The sequence below is a fragment of the Lacerta agilis genome, chromosome 12, assembly GCF_009819535.1.
Source record: "Lacerta agilis isolate rLacAgi1 chromosome 12, rLacAgi1.pri, whole genome shotgun sequence".
In the NCBI taxonomy this organism is placed as follows: domain Eukaryota; kingdom Metazoa; phylum Chordata; class Lepidosauria; order Squamata; family Lacertidae; genus Lacerta; species Lacerta agilis.
In genome coordinates this window covers 56029486-56045438 of record NC_046323.1, presented here as the reverse complement: position 1 = coordinate 56045438, position 15953 = coordinate 56029486, and the positions used below count along the sequence as shown (strand labels likewise).

Here is a 15953-nt window from a genome sequence, read left to right as displayed (position 1 = left end):
CACACGCAAGAAACGACAGGGAGAGGTCCTGAGAACCTCCAGCGCCCCTTTGCATCTAGCTCAGGCGCCGCGCCAGTTCTAAGGCCAACCCTCCCTAACCCTTTTTGCCTCATTCAAGGGAGTGAAGGGGGCGAGTTTGCTGATGATATTAAATCGCTCAGGTTCACTGAAACAATGGGAGAACTCCAAAAAGATCTTTTCAAACTGGGTGAATGGGCAATAAAATGGTAGATGTAATTCCATGTATACAGGTGTGAAATATTCTTATTACACCTACAAGCCCATGAGGTCTGAACTGGTGGTGAGGGACCAGGAACGAGACTTTGGGCTCCTAGCAGATTGCTCTATTGAGATGTGGACCCAGTGTGTGGCGGCACTGAAAAAGGAAATCATTCCGTGGGATCTAGGGATCATTAGGAAAGGAACTGAAAATGAACGGTTTTCATAAGGCCCTTATACCAATTTATGGTGCGACCGTGTTTGGAGTCCTGCGCACAGTTCTGGTCACCTCGCCTCAGAAAGGATATTGGAGAAGGCTCAGAAAGAGGAACTGAAAGGATCGAGGGGGGGGGGAAAGCTCCCCTATAAGGTTGCAGCATTTGGGACTTTTTAGTTTACAGAAGAGGCAAGTGAGAGCCGAGACCTAATAGAATTTTATAAAATTGCGCGTGGCGTGGAGAAAATGCACAGATAAAAGTTGCTCTCCCTCCCTCATAACTCAGTGGGCATTCAGGGAAGCTGAATAATGGAAGATTCAGGACAGACAAAAGAAAGGGATTATTCAGGCAGCGCAGAGTTAAACTGCGGAACTCCCTCCGGCAGGAAGCAGTGGTGGCCCCCTATCTAGACGACTTCAAAAGAGGATGAGGCAAATTCATGGCCGCTATTCTGTCAGAGACAGTCACACTTCTGAATACCAGTTGCTGGAAATCACAGGAGAGAAGGCGGCTCTTGGGCTCCGATCCTGATTGCGGGTCCACATCCCTCCCGTGGGTGGTTTTCTGCTGGAGGGTGCCCTCAGGCTTACTCGGGAGTAAGTTGACTGCTCCTGTTGAGATTAGAGCTGGTGGCAGGAAAAGGAGCTGTCGCCATGTTCCGGAAGCTGAACAGGGATGGGGTGGGGGGCTTCATAGAATCCTAGAAAGGGACACCAAAGGGCATCCAGTCCACCCCCTGCAATGCAGGAATCGCAACTAAAGCATCCGTGACAGGTGGCCACCCAACCTCTGCTACATGGAGGGCTTCCCAAAGAAAACAAAATAGAAAATTCTTTCCAGTAGCACCTTAGAGACCAACTGAGTTTGTTCTTGGTATGAGCTTTCGTGTGCATGCACACTTCTTGTATGACACGAAAGCTCATACCAAGAACAAACTCAGTTGGTCTCTAAGGTGCTACTGGAAAGAATTTCCTATTTTGTTTCGACTATGGCAGACCAGCACGGCTACCCACCTGTAACTGTTCCCAAAGAAAGCTTATGCACTTTTAAAGAATTGTCGTTTGGAGTTCACGGTCAGCGAGAGGCGAGCGACCATGCAGACTTTTGCCGCCTACAGTCAGATTTGCAGATCCACGTCTGCTCAGGTGAGTTCTAGATCAGCGAGGTGGGCGCAGCCACGCCCTGGAGGAGATTTAACCAGCTGAAACTCCCTGCAGACAAAGGGAGACCAGGTCGTCCGTGGGTGGCTCATCGCCATCCCCAATGCGTGGTGTTCAAACCAATGTGTGCGTTGGGGCTGTTTGAAGTTTGGGCGTGCATCCTGACCCCGCATTATCCCTCCAGGTCCCAGGGGTCTCAGGGCTGGGAGTCCCTCCGAACAGCCTTAGACTGACGCGCCAACCGTGACCATAACAGGACGGAGATCGCTTGGCCACCGTCGCTTCATGTTCTGGCAAGGATCCTTCTCCGCCATTTAGATTATTGCAGCACGTTGGAAACGCCGGACCTGCCTTTGGAAACGGCCTGAAAACGACGCCTGGTGCCCCCGGTCCAAAACAGGACCGCGAGGCTGCTAACTGGGACGGCGCCACTCAGACAGTCACCACAAGCTCCGAGTGTTACCCAAGAGGCGGCCTTCTCCCTCCTAAACCTGCCCAAACCTTGTGATCTTCTGCCTGGGTAGCCCCTTGCCCCGTGGGAGGAGGCAAGGGGCGAGAAGAGTGGGGCAGTGCAGGCGCACGAGATGCTCTCTCCACATGGCGCTTTCTTTAAAGTAATTTCGGTGCCCGGAAGACTTTTTTTTTTTTTTAAGAGTCAGGTTTTTCAAATATTCTGTTACCCAATTTCATCGGCCCAGTTGGTCAGCTTCTCCAGTAGAAATCTGGTGTAGATCTTGTAAGTTATATATCTAGTAGGCTGATAGGCCTGTAGTTGGTAGGATCTTGGGGGTCTCCTTTTTTGTAAATTGGAATGATTATACTCTGTTTCCAGTTTGTCAGTATAGTGATAGAGGAATTTATGGCAGTGAATACAGGGGCCAATATAGTTGCCCACCAGTGTTGATTTGATAGGAATACCTCAGGGGATAACATGTCTTCCCCAGGTGATTTGCCTCCCTTTAACAAGCCAATCAACTGAAGGGCGGATCTACTGGCTGCGGGAAGGGTTAGGGGTGGGTTAAAGAAAGGGAGCGGAATAAAGATGGGGAAAGTGTTTGTACGCTAAGAAGGGCCTGTACACTAGCTCGATTTCATGCCATTCCCACAGCATTCTTACAGAGTGTATTTTCCAATACTCCTCTGGATCTTCGACTCTGCCCACGCAACAAGGGAAAGATAGAAGACTTTATTCACTTCTTCCTCTACTGCCCACTATGTGCCTCAATAAGACCTAGGCTTCTCCCTCTAACCCCGCCGACGATCGCCAGGGACGTTGACCGCATGAAATACTTACTGGTAGATGCCAACCCCTTGATTTCATGTGGAGTGGCCACCTACATATTACTGGCCCTGAAACTCAGGACCACCTTTTTGGCTAACTTCCCTTAGCCTTAGTCTTACGTATCTTCCTGACATGGACTCTGTCGTCGTGCCCTGCTATTGCTTTTTATTTTATTTGTATTTTCCAGCACGATTTTACCTCCAATGTTTTAACTGTATCTGTAGTATTTTTTGTATAATCGTGCCAGGCCACTGCCTGGTCTTTTACTATGTGCTACGGCCATATGGCTAATGCAATAAATAAATTGATTGATTCTGTTACCCGATATTTTGAACCACCGTTTGGGTATTTTTAGTTATCTTGTAAAACTGGTTTTATTGCTGCGAATTGTTATTTTATTTTATTGCGGCTCCAACTGTATGCTGTTAGTTGGGCAGAGAAAATCAGCTGGCATGAGAAGCTCCCTCATCCCAGGTCAGACGATTTAGCAACCCGCCTCTTCAGACCACAGGGGTCCCTCTACTCATTTCCATGAGGCGGGCAGATGCAAACGGAGGAGACCACCAGGACTCAGGGGTTGTGTGCGGAAGAGGGAATCGCAGCAGCCGGTGTAGATAGCATGACACCCTCCACCTGGTGATACAACCTGTGGCGTATTTGTAAAGGCTCATAGTCCACAGCCCCCAAGCCAGGCCCCCAGTTGTTGTTGTTGTTCAGTCGTTCAGTCGTGTCCGCCTCTTCATGACCCCATGGACCAGAGCACGCCAGGCACCCCTATCCTCCACTGCCTCTCGTAGTTTGGCCAAACTCATGTTAGTAGATTCGAGAAAACTGTCCCACCATCTCATCCTCTGTCGTCCCCTTCTCCTTGTGCCCTCCATCTTTCCCAACATCAGGGTCTTTTCCAGGGAGTCTTCTCTTCTCATGAGGTGGCCAAAGTACTGGAGCCTCAACTTCAGGATCTGTCCTTCTAGTGAGCATTCAGGGCTGATTTCTTTGAGAATGGATAGGTTTGATCTTCTTGCAGTCCATGGGACTCTCAAGAGTCTCCTCCAGCACCATAATTCAAAAGCATCAATTCTTCGGCGATCAGCCTTCTTTATGGTCCAGCTCTCACTTCCGTACATTACTACTGGGAAAACCATAGCTTTAACTATACGGACCTTTGTTGGCAAGGTGATGTCTTTGCTTTTTAAGATGCTGTCTACGTTTGTCATTGCTTTCCTCCCAAGAAGCAGGCGTCTTCTAATTTCGTGACTGCTGTCACCATCTGCAGTGATCGTGGAACCCAAGAAAGTGAAATCTCTCACTGCCTCCATTTCTTCCCCTTCTATTTGCTAGGAGGTGATGGGACCAGTGGCCATGATCTTAGTTTTTTTTTATGTTCAGCTTCAGACCATATTTTGCGCTTTCCTATTTCACCCTCATTAAAAGGTTCTTCAAATCCTCCTCACTTTCTGCCATCGAGGTTGTATCAAGGCCCCCAGTACAGTCCAAAAATGCATGCTCATCCATAGATACACTCCCCCCCCACCCGAAGAACAGGGTCAATCACTGCTTATATGCAACTTATAAAACACATTGAAGGATTTTCAGTCAGCTGAAATGCAACATTTAACGTTTAATTAGAAATGCAAATAGTGCCCTCATTCACGACACCTCCTTCATTCGCCAGTGCAAAGCGGGGTGTTTTTTTTTGGGGGGGGGGGCGGTGTTCCTTCAGTTCTTCTGGCGCTCCGGTGAATGACGTCATCGCTCCGGCTCGGAGCAGAGTCCTGGAGCTGCGCCCCCTGGCGTCCCCCCTCCGGTGCGCCTCACCTTTTGGGAGGAGGCTCGGAAGCCCCCGCGTATCCGATGGCGCTTCTGCCGCGTCAAAGGAGGCAACCCTGCAATTGGGGAAGAGAGGGGACGGCGCGGGAAATAATTATTGCAACCGGAGCAATGGAGAGACGTGAGAAAGAGCGGCTCAAGAACGCGAATCTGTGGCTGGTGGGCAAATAAACGTATTACCTCCAGTATTGGTCTCTAGGGCAATTTAATACACGCGAGGGGGCGAAGCCACCGCCCGCGACTCGGGAAGCCTCCCGGTTCCTAAGCCCAAAACGGTGTTGGCAACTCAAGTTGCACTTCTGGAAAAGTTTAATTCGGGCATTGCGCTGCCTCCAGCGCCCTCTGCCGATAGCCTGGGGAAACTGCACGTGGTTGCCTCGGCCGCTTGCTTCGACGGGACTGACCCGCAAGGAACCTTTGCACTGGGGGAGCGGACTCCAGTCCCACCCACTGACCCACCCCGAGGCTTCAGCTGCTGCGCACCTCGGACTGCGCCTGCCCCCGCCTCTTGACTTCCGGAAGCGAGCCAGCCAGCCCCTCTCCCCGCCTAGTACAGGACGTCTTCGAAGCGGAGCAGCACGAAGTCGCGCAAGGCCGACGGCAGGGGCAGCTCCGGCAGGGCGCGGATCAGGCGGTCCTCGAGGTGGTTCCGGATTGCGCAGCGCGCCAAGTGCTGCAGGGAGCGCGGACTCTGGCCCAGGGCGAAGAGCGACTGGAAGAGGCGCGGGTGTTGCTGCCAAGAGAAGCCGCGAGGCGGTCAGAAAGGGGGGGGGGCGCTGGGCTGAGGTGGGCTCCCCCCAGGGTCCTTCTTTGCGCACTTGCTACCGTCCAGCAAGGGCTGGGCAAGGAAAGCCTGCGCAAGCACCAGGGCCCCCTACGTAGGATGGACAGCAAGAGCGCAGCAGCCCGGAGGAATCTCGCTGTGTTTGAGGTGCACGGGCCCCGTCGAGCCACTCTTGCTGTTGCGCCCCACCATAGGATCCCGCGCACTTACCTGCACCAGCTCAGCGGGCACAGCCTCGGCCCACTCCTCCGTGACGGGCACGCGCTGGTAACAGTTGATCAGGGCCTCGATAGTGCGCGGGGAGGCGCAGCAGTGGCGCAAGACCTGCGACGGGAGGGACGAGGGGAGGCAGCAGTCAGAGGCCCGCGCCAGAGCCTGACAGCGCAAGGAAGCCCCGCCGAGGCGCGCGAGCCAGTAGCTCCTTTGCGCTGCGCACTTTTGCTCTTCTAGACTCGGTAAACCTAGGAGAGCAGCGTGACCCATCCCATCTAGAGCCCCCTGACGGGGAGCCGCCGCCTCCTCTGGCCGCCAGGTAGCATTCTGAAGTCAGAAGATGCTCCCGATAGAGTCGCTGCCAGCCAGTGTAGGTGATGCTGTGCTAGATGGAGCAACGGCCTGCTTCCTCGATTTCTCCAGCCCAGTCGCTGCCGGGCCCTGCTCTGTTTTCTGGTCGCAGCAGGGCCTCGACGGGAATGGCCCCATTAAGTGAGCTGAAACCCCGGGTGTAATGACCTTTAGGCGCCCATGTCCATTACTTCAGTAGCAATGCAGGCAATGTGCCCACCCCCGCCCTGCAAATTATGTTTTCCAAGAGTTTCTGCATTACTGAAGCGTCAGATAACAGACAGCTCTTTCTATTTGCAGTTCCGGGGCCCCTCTGCTGCTTTCTGGGCGGTCCTTTGGGGGGGGGGCTAGCGGGCATTTTGCTTCCGCCCCGAGGTCCACCCCTCGCTGCTGCGCTAGTCCCTAGGCCAAATCCCACGTCGGGGGTCTCATGGCCCGGCACATCCCTGGGGTTCAGGCGGCTGCCTGGCGCCCCTTAGCCAGGGCTTCCCTCTCTCTGGGACTGGACTGAAGCAGCGCCTGAGCCGGCTGCACGGAGCAGCTCCATCCTCATTATCTGGTGTTAATAGGAGATTAATTAGTGTTAATTGTTGATTTTCCTGCATTTTCCCAAAGGGGAGAGCAATCTGCCAAGCCTGGGAATTAAGACAGATGGTTAACCCGTTGCGCGGGGAGGTGGCCGAGATCAGGTGCAGCGGCTGCCGGGGGTTCTGCCCGGAGAGGGGAGAGGAGAGGCCCCGTTCCCTCCCCATAACACCCCTTTCGCCCCCCACCCCAGCAGAGGGCATTGGGCCTTTCCTGCCGCCTGCAGGGTCCGCTTGCAGGCAGCGCCGGCAGAGCCCCCCTGCAGCTCCGAGGAGAAGGCGGAGGGCGGCGGGGTCCTTCGGGGCTCACAAGCCCAACCCTGGAGGGGGACCCAGTGGCAGGCCGTCCCGCAGGTGCTCTTAGGCGCTCTGGAGCTCCGGCTTCACTCGGCTGCTGGTCTCAAAGCGACGGAAGCGCCGTCATTATAGCGGCTGGCGGCTGCGATTTCTGCCGGCCTCTGAAAGGTCTTGCAAGGACTGTTTTGCTTGCAACCTGAGACAGCATTCGGTGCTCGTTTTCTGCAAGCGGCCACGTGGGGCCTTTGCCCGGGCAACTCTTTCAACCTCAGTGAGAACAGCGTGTTGGACTAGGTGGGCCACTGGGCTGATACAGCAACTTCTCAAGTTCTTAAACCCGTCTGCGGGGTTCTGGGGTGCCAACTTGGCAGCCCCGCCCTGCATAATCGATCATATGAAGCGGTGCACGCACACCATTTGAATGGCAATGCCCACCAACTTGGAGGGGGCATGCCCCCTCAAATATTTTATTGGGGGGGGCTGAAGCCCCCTCGGCCCCTAGGAGTTGGTTCCTATGGCGGGACTCCAGCAAGACTTCAGCCCCTTCCGAGGCGGCCACCGTGCAGGTGCCAAACAAGGCAGGTGAGGCGCATGCAGTGCCCTGGACAATCCCGGCGCCTTCCTCGCCTCTGCCACACGCATAGCCGGGGACTTGTGGGGCTCACAGCCAGCCAGCCCCTCCCCGCCCCCTCCTCCCAAGGTTCCAGGACTTGAGGCGCCCCTGACCCCTGACCCCACCCCGCGCGCACCTTGAGGAGGGCTCCGGGCCAGACGCGGACGGCGCCGTGGTTGAGCAGGTCTCGCACCACCAGTTCGGGCCGGTGCTCCAGCTTGTAGGCGGCCACCTGTAGGATGTTGTGCAGCGCCGTGTTGCCGCTGTAGCTCATGATGTTGACGCTGGCGCCGCGGTCGAGGAGCAGCGCCACCACGCGGGGGTTGGCGGCCTTGCAGGCCTGGTGCAGCGGCCGCTGCCGGTCCGCGTCGGGGGCGTCCACGCTCGCGCCTGCCTCCACCAGCTGCCGGCACACCTCGTAGCAGTCGCCCAGCGCCTCCGGAGGGTGCGCCTGGGCGCAGGCGGCGTTCAGCGGGGTCTGCCCCTCGGCGTTGCGCGCCTCCAGGCTGGCGCCGTAGCTCAGGAAGAGGCGCACGTGGTCCGCCAGGCCCAGCCGCGCCGCCAGGTGCAGCGGCGTGTCCTCCTCCTCTTCCGAGACGCAGTTCACCCGGGCGCCGTGGCACAGCAGCAGCCGAGCGCACCTGCGCGGGGATAAGCAGAGAGGGGTTGCCCGGCGCCTTCCTGTGTCCCCGCCGTCCCCACGGCCCTCCCCTGTCTTCACCCGGCCTGTGTCCGCTCCCCCCTTGGTCTACTCGGGCAGCCTCTAAACTCTCCTGGCCACGGCCAAGCCGGACTCCTGTCTTGGGTGCCGCCAGAGGGACTGGGGCGGTGTCTTTTCAAATTTGCCCCTAGAGGCTTGTTTTGCTCTCTTATTGGCCTGCCTTAGAAAAGGTGTCAGGGCGGCTCACATGAAGGAAGAGGCCTAAAAGTTTGGCATGACGCTTGGCTTGGCCTGAAGGCGTGAGAAAGAGTAGCTGGCCAAAGGCCCTTCTTCCCCTCCTCGAGTTTCCTTCCTGGCCTAAGTTGTGCTGGTCGGTCGCTATTAGCCAGGATGGCTCCTCTCTGCTTCCAGCATTCTGAATACAAGTTGCTGGAAGGAAACAACCCGGCGGGATGGAGAGTTGCTCTTGTGTGTGTTGGGATCCTGCTCGGGTGCTTCCCAACAGAGGCATCTGGTTGGGCACAGCGAGATGGGCCACTGGCCTGATCCAGAGCTAGGCGGTTCTCGCGTGTGGTGTGACCTTCCTTCTGGCTAGGGCTGATACTTCCTCCCGGGAGGAGACCTCTCAATTCGGATATGTCTCCATCGCAGAGACAAGCGCCACTCTGAATCCTCTTTAGTCCTAGTATCAAGTGTGTATTTCATACAATAAATGGAGATTTCTCCCCCTCCCCATTAGTCTCAGTTTGATTTTATCCTGGGCAAAGTGTGCGCCTCCAACGGGTAACCTGTGCTCTCCAGCAGGTAATCTGTGCTCTCCCTCCCTCCCTCCCCGCTAGCTTCCAGCTTCTGGTATCATTCAGAAGCAGCACTGCCTCCTCCTGCAAAGGGACAGAGCAGAGGCGTCATGGCTAGCAGACTCCAACAGCCCTCTCCTCCTCCTCCGAGAATTTGTCTACTTTTCTTTTGAAGCCATCCAAGTTGGTGGCTATCACTGCCTCCGTCCTGGGGGAGGGAGTTCCGTAGGTTAACTACTCTCTGCCGGGCTCCTCGCCTTTCCGCGTTCGCGTTCCGGCAAAGCGAGAGCCTCCGCGGCCGCCGTACGGAAGTCGAGGGGGCCGGGGCGATGGGGAATCTGTTCGGGCGGAGCCGGGTCACCGAGCGAGGTAAGGCCGTGCTGCAACTGAAACAGCAGCAGGACAAACTAAAGCAGTATCAGAAAAGGATATCGCTGGAGCGGGAGAGGGATTTTGCTTGGTAACTATTAAAATATAGTTTATTATTACTATTAAAAGATAGTCCTGGGAAGCCCAGGAGAGGACGGCTGTGTTCCCCCGACCCCGAATGGAGGATGAGCGGCCCTTCTCCCCTGCCCGAACCCCAGGGCCAAGCGGGGCGCCTCTTCCAGGCCACGCGCAAGGAGACGCCCCGTCGGGGTTGTGCCACTCACTCGAGGGAGGCGGGGCTCCGGCACAGGTGAAGCGGCTGGAGGCCTCCTTCCGAGACGGCCAGGGGGTCAGCGCCGAAGGAGAGCAGGAGCCGCACGCAGTCCGTCGTAGCCGCCGCGCACGCCTCGTGCAGCGCAGTCCGCCCGCCCGGCGCCAGGTCCACGTCCGCCCCGCGGAGCAGCAGGTGGCGCAGGCACTCCAGGTAGCCGCGGCTGGCCGTGATGTGCAGCGGAGTGGTCAGCTCCTGCTCGTAGGTCAGCGACCAAAGCCCTGTGGAAGGGAGGAGAGACGCGGGGTCACGAAGGGTCGTGCGGCAGACGCAAGGGCGCTTTGCACGTGCTTAGGGGCACGGTGGCGCGCGGAAAGTAGGCTCCAATGGAAGCCTGCGAGCGCGAGAAGGGCGTTGGAGCAACCCCCAAACTCTGCGGCAGGTTTTCCTTGGGTGCAGCAAGGCGCTTTTCCTCCCCCCGCCTCCCCCCCCCCAACCCCGTTGATCTCTGGGCGCACTCAACCAGCGGGAGTTGAATCGGTAGTTCTTCCACTCGTCCTGGTCACTGGTGTCGAAGACGGAGTTGGGGCCCACTCCGCTTTCGGGGTCGCCCAGGAGGCAGAGGATGGCGCACCCATCGCCCTCCAAGAGCGCCTGCCAGAAGGCCTGCGCCGGGCCCTCGGCCTTGCGCGTGGAGATGGGCTCCACCATGGCCCCGGCGGACGGGACCCTCGGGGCTTCTCCGGCGGGACAGAGGCTGCAGCTGGGCTGCGCGGGGACGGAGGGCTGCGTGCCCGGGACGGGTGTCAGGTCGCAGCCCGAGCTATTCTGGGTCGCCCGTGTGACTCAGCAGCAGGGCCGGTGCAAAGGCGAAGCGCCGCGCCAGAAACTGGGAGCGGGGGCGAGGGGAGAAGGCAGGTCGTCTCCACGTGCTTAGCGAGACGGGCTGCGCAACGCCCCAGCTCGGTCCCACCAGACCAGCCCTGTGGGCCCGGCCCTGGCACGATCAACCTGGGCCGGTGGTGGTGGCCTACCTCGCAGGGTTGTTTTGACAAGGAAGGCACGAGAAACCCGTTTGCAAAGGGGGAAGGGCCGCAGGAGCAGATGGCAAGCCCCAGCTGGCGGGGAGGGTCAGCAGCACGTGAGGCGTGCGCGCCCGGCGGCGGGAGGAAAAGGCTGGACGTGGGAGCGCTCTCCGCGTGTTAACTTGGAAGCAAACCTCTCGCCCTTCTGCCAGGCAGCAGCTCCCCACGACTGAGGCCATAAGAAGGACACGCCCTGGGGGGGGGGGCAGCAACTGGTCTCCTTCAGAGGCCTCCTCCTGCCTCTGGTCCTGGAGCCCCGAAAGGATGATTAGTCTCTGCCAACTTGTCTAATCCTCTTTTAAAGAATGTTTTAGTTGAGGTTCCTGCATTGCAGGGGGTTGGACTGGATGACCCTCAGGGTCCCTTCCAAGTCTGCACCTCTAGGATCTATAAAGTCGCCTAAAATGAGGGATCGCCACAATCTGTAGCTGCAAAGCTGTGGCTTGAATGCCCTTTGGCCCCCAGTCTCCCTCCCACCCATTCTGCCCCTTCCCCCTTCTAAAAATGTTGTGACCTTTCTGCAAGCACACCTTTCATAATCCCTGTTTGGTTTTGCCAATTTGAAAGTGGGCAGGGAGAGACAAGAGATTTGTTGTTGTTTTTTTTGCTTGTTGGTTTTTAAAGTGACAGTATAAAAGAGAGTTGTCAGTTCTTGTTATGTTTCCAAAATAAAGGTTTGTTTGTGAGGAATCATTTTTAACTGACAATGTATTTTCAAGGGAAAAAACCTATTCCCTACATTGCATCATCATATGGAATAAAACTCTGTGTGTGTGTGGGGGAGTTTCAAAAGTGTAAAGGATAAACAAAGTATTTTATTTTATAAAGGGTCTCCTGACCTTCCTCTCCTGGGGGGAAGGGAGAAGGCGGAGGCTGCAGTGCCCCCCTCCCTTTGCAAACCAGCCACCTACCATGTTTCCTAGGCCACTTCCTGTGTGCAGGACATTTCCTCTGGGGGACTTACCCCTTCTGCCTGCAGCCCCGTAACTCTTGCTCCTTGGGGTGGCTCAGGCTGGAGAACATGAGACTCTTAACCTCAGGGTCCTGGGTTCGAGCCCCCTGTTGGGCAAAAGATCCCTACATCGCCTGGGGCTGGACTAGATGAGCCCCGTGGTCCCTTTCCAACTCCACAAGCATCATTAGCTCCTTCGGCCTACACTTCCCAATGGAGCGGCCTAATAGAATCACAGAAAAGGGACCCCAAGGGCACATGGGCCCCCATACTCCAGCCAGATTGCTCCCCCTCTTTCGCAGCTTCCTTTGCTTACCCCATTTCTGGCTGGTCCAGCGCAGATCTTGGCTCTTGGCGTGGATGACCAAGTTGACCTCGGCGCGCTCTGAGAAGTGCCTCTGCACCCCAGCCAGGTCCCCCGTGTAGAGGGCGTTCTGGACCACCATGTCCCTGCACTCGGAGGGCGGCTCTTTGTAGGTCCTCCTGCCCCAAGAGGCCACTGGGCCCTGGCAGGAGACCTGGCCCTTGGCACCCTCCCACTTCCATCTCGGCTCTGCATCATCCAGCCCCAAGGAACGCCACCTGGAGGCCCTGGAGGAGGAGGAGGAGGAAGACGAGGAGGGGAGGGACCTTGACATGAGCTCCCTCCGAGAGACCGCTCTCCTTCCTTCAGCGGCTGGGGGGTGTCTGCCCGCCCTTGGACGGCTGTGAGCTTGCAGGACCCAGGCCTGACTCAGGGCTTATAAATAGTCCTCTTGGCAGCCACGCCCGGCCTGCCTGCTGCTGGCTTCTTTTATCATCAGCTCCCAAAATACCTTTCAGCATTTGAGCCAAGGGAGGTGTTTTGTGGCAGAACTTGGGAGGTTCCAAATGTTTGCAAGCATGTGCAGAATGCCTTCCCAAAAGTTCCCCGCGCACGAGAGAACCTTTTTCTTCAGGAGATCTCTCAGCTCACAAAAAGCAGGCCCAATTATAGAAAAGTGAGGGAAAGGCTCATCCTGGAGACAGACAGTGAGGGAATGGCCATCCTCTGAGATTTCCACCTAAAGTGCCCTTTGGGGACCTGAAAAATCACCTGCCATGCACAGCTTATTTTAGGATAATCTTAGAGAACAATTAATACGTCCAAGGAAGCAACATCTAGACCGGCTAGAGGGGTTGGGAGCTGGAGGCACTGTTATACAGTGGTTCCGCTCCTTCCTCCTGGGCCGTGTCCAGAAAGTGGTGATGGGGGATGAGTGTTCAGACCCCTGGGCTCTCACTTGTGGGGTGCCTCAAGGTTCCGTCCTCTCCCCCATGCTTTTTAATATCTATATGAAGCCGCTGGGAGAGATAATCAGGGGGTTTGGGCTGGGGGTTCATCAGTATGCAGATGATACTGTAAAAGAAAAAATTTCCGTAACAATACCCAGCTCTACCTCTCTTTCAAAGAGAGGTTGGAGGATGGATGGCGGCTAACAGATTGAGGTTGAATCCTGACAAGACAGAAGTACTGTTTTTCTGGGACAGGGGGCTGGCAGGTGTGGGGGACTCCCTGGTCCTGAATGGGGTAACTGTGCCCCTGAAGGACCAGGTGCGCCGCCTGGGAGTAATTTTGGACTCACAGCTGTCCATGGAAGCACAGGTTAATTCTGTGTCCAGGGCAGCTGTCTACCAGCTCCATCTGGTATGCAGGATGAGACCCTCCCTGCCCGTGGACTATCTCCCCAGAGTGGTGCATGCTCTGGTTATCTCCCGTTTGGACTACTGCAATGCGCTCTATGTGGGGCTACCTTTGAACGTGACCCGGAAACTAAAACTAATCCAGAATGCGGCAGCTAGACTGGTGACTGGGAGTGGCTGCCTTGACCACACACCAGTCTTGAAAAACCTACATTGGCTCCCAGTACGTTTCCTTTCCCCCCCCCCCCAAGAAATTTATTGGTTTTATTCAAAACAAAGAACAACAAAACACATACAACAACACAAACACAACAGTCAAGACATAATGAAAAACAAATACAAACCACCAATAAAACACCAATAATTCTTTTTCCTGTTTAGAACAAAAAAAAAAAAAATTCTTGTTTGAATCTGTACTAGGTGACTTCCCCCGTTTTCTCTCCTTTGGTTCCACTTCTAATTTACTTTAATAACTTCTCATCTTTAAAATTTAAATCTTCCAAAAAAAAAAAATCTAAACAAAATTCTCTATATTTAATTTTACTTCGAACACTATTACTTCTTAACTGACATCATACATCTTATTTCACTTAAACTGCTGCTAATAAGAAGATTAACATATCTCTTCACTAGTTCAAAATCTTAAAATCTTAACACACCGACTTCAGGGTACCATAATAAACCATCCTAGTTATATTTTAAATATTTCACCCTATCCCTTTTCTGACCATTTTCCTTCGCCATCTCGGGGTTTCCCCCCAGACATTTCTCCATCTTACACCAACACCATTGTCCAGAATGTCCTCTTTTCTTGTAAATCCACAGTTCCAGACGTAGTCCATAAAAGTCCTTACAGGGAGCATCAGGATACACAAATCATCACCTTCCAGCATCTCCATTTCAAAGTTCCGTTCATCTTCTGATCTTAGATACACAAATCTTCTTCCCATCATTTCCGGGCTCTCACCCCAGAAATTGGATATAAATTGCCTTCTAATCCTGGGTCTCTCACCCCAACAGGATTTTTCATCTTCTCGGAGTTGCATGGACATTGTTCTTTGCACTTCAAATATTTCCTTAAGTTCCCTGCCAAGGTTTTCTTCCAGTTTAACAAAATTCTCAAGAGTCTTTCCTGTGGGATATAACTTTTCTTTGACATCCTGGTTCAATAGGTATAATTTCTGATTTAGCAATTCTAAGTTCAAAAGAATAATCCTTTGTTCGTGAGTCAGTCCAGAGTCTAAAACCAGCTTAAAAACGAAACCCAACATGGTAGAAGTGGGCATAGGGTATCAGGTTTCAGTATTTTTCCATCTTAGTCATAAGTTTCCGCAGCCATTTTCCCTGGAGTCAGGGTGAAAGGATTGCATTCCAACAACTTCAAGAAGAAATATTTCCACCAACTTAACTCCCCTAAAAGGGGTTCAACCAGTCTCACTTGTCAAATTCGAAACTTTATATCCACTACTGCAGCAGCAGTCACAATCAGAAACATTTCTTCTTCAAACAAAGGGAGGAACGGGCTTCCTTTTTAACGTACCTCCCGGAGCGCCAAATGTCCAAAAAATTAAATCCAATTATTGCAGTACTCACGGCCTGCGGGTTTCTTCTTTTTTCCTTCTGAATCAGGTAGAACGATCTCGCTCATTGCAGGCGGCGGCCGCCGCTTCACTGGCCCGGTTGGGGCATGCCTCCACAGCCCGGCGCCGTTGTCCCTTCACTCCCTCTCCCCCTTTACAGGGGGAATGGGAGAAGGGTTCAGCGCCATAGCGGGCTCGCTGGAGAGCCCATGCCGCGGGATGCTCGACCCGCGGTTTAGCGGAGCCCCGCTGTGCGGTAGCGGGGCTCCTACCCCCGGGCCGGCCTGGGTCGTTTCGCTGCCGAAGCGACCCACGACCGCCCGCAATGGCGTCCTCGCCGGAAGCCGGCTCCCAGTACGTTTCCAAGCACAATTCAAAGTGTTGGTGCTGACCTTGAAAGCCCTAAACGGCCTCGGTCCTGTATACCTGAAGGAGTGTCTCCACCCCCATCATTCAGCCCGGACACTGAGATCCAGCGCCGAGGGCCTTCTAGGGGTTCCCTCCCTGCGAGAAGCAAAGCTACAGGGAACCAGGCAGAGGGCCTTCTCGGTAGTGGTGCCCGCCCTGTGGAACACCCTCCCGTCAGATGTCAAGGAAATAAACAACTATCAGACTTTTAGTATACATTTGAAGGCAGCCCTGTTTAGGGAAGTTTTTGTTTGATGTTTTATTGTGCTTTTAATTTTCTGTTGGGAGCCGCCCAGAGTGGTGGGGGCAACCCAGTCAATGTGTGGGTGGGTATAAATAATTTATTATTATTATTATTATTATTATTATTATTATTATTATTCTCTTAGGAATCTTCCATCAGATACAAAAGGAAACCGCTGAGTCTATGTTCTCTTTAAGGACATCCATGTCTTTTATTTCCAGTCAAGCACACAATAGATTGAAGCAAGAGGACACCCAGAGCTGGAGGCAGGACAATTCTGCAACGTTTTTTGGCAGGAGCTTCGGCTGCTGCCCTTTAACACACTCCCAAGTCCAACCCCCCCCCCCGCCTTTCGTTCCACTAGCACTGCTGC

General features: G+C 54.7%; 1 protein-coding gene across 3 annotated transcripts; it reads right to left on the bottom strand.

Annotated features, from left to right (window-relative positions):
- Nucleotides 1-5123: 5123 nt before the first annotated feature.
- Nucleotides 5124-12347, bottom strand: ASB10 (ankyrin repeat and SOCS box containing 10). 3 transcript variants are annotated; one of them, XM_033165855.1, is made up of 5 exons: nt 10168-10402; nt 9663-9930; nt 7688-8192; nt 5704-5817; nt 5124-5442 (listed from the first exon to the last, which is right to left on the bottom strand). In XM_033165855.1, the coding sequence occupies exons 1-5, from the start codon at nt 10358-10360 to the stop codon at nt 5257-5259; spliced, it is 1266 nt and encodes a 421-aa protein (XP_033021746.1). In that variant the 5' UTR covers nt 10361-10402; the 3' UTR covers nt 5124-5256. The 3 variants fall into 3 exon arrangements, with proteins under 3 accessions (XP_033021746.1, XP_033021748.1, XP_033021745.1); XM_033165857.1 differs by having other exon boundaries at nt 5125-5442; nt 10173-10390; XM_033165854.1 differs by lacking the exon at nt 10168-10402 and adding an exon at nt 12003-12347 and having other exon boundaries at nt 5127-5442.
- Between the last annotated feature and the right edge of the window lie 3606 nt (nt 12348-15953).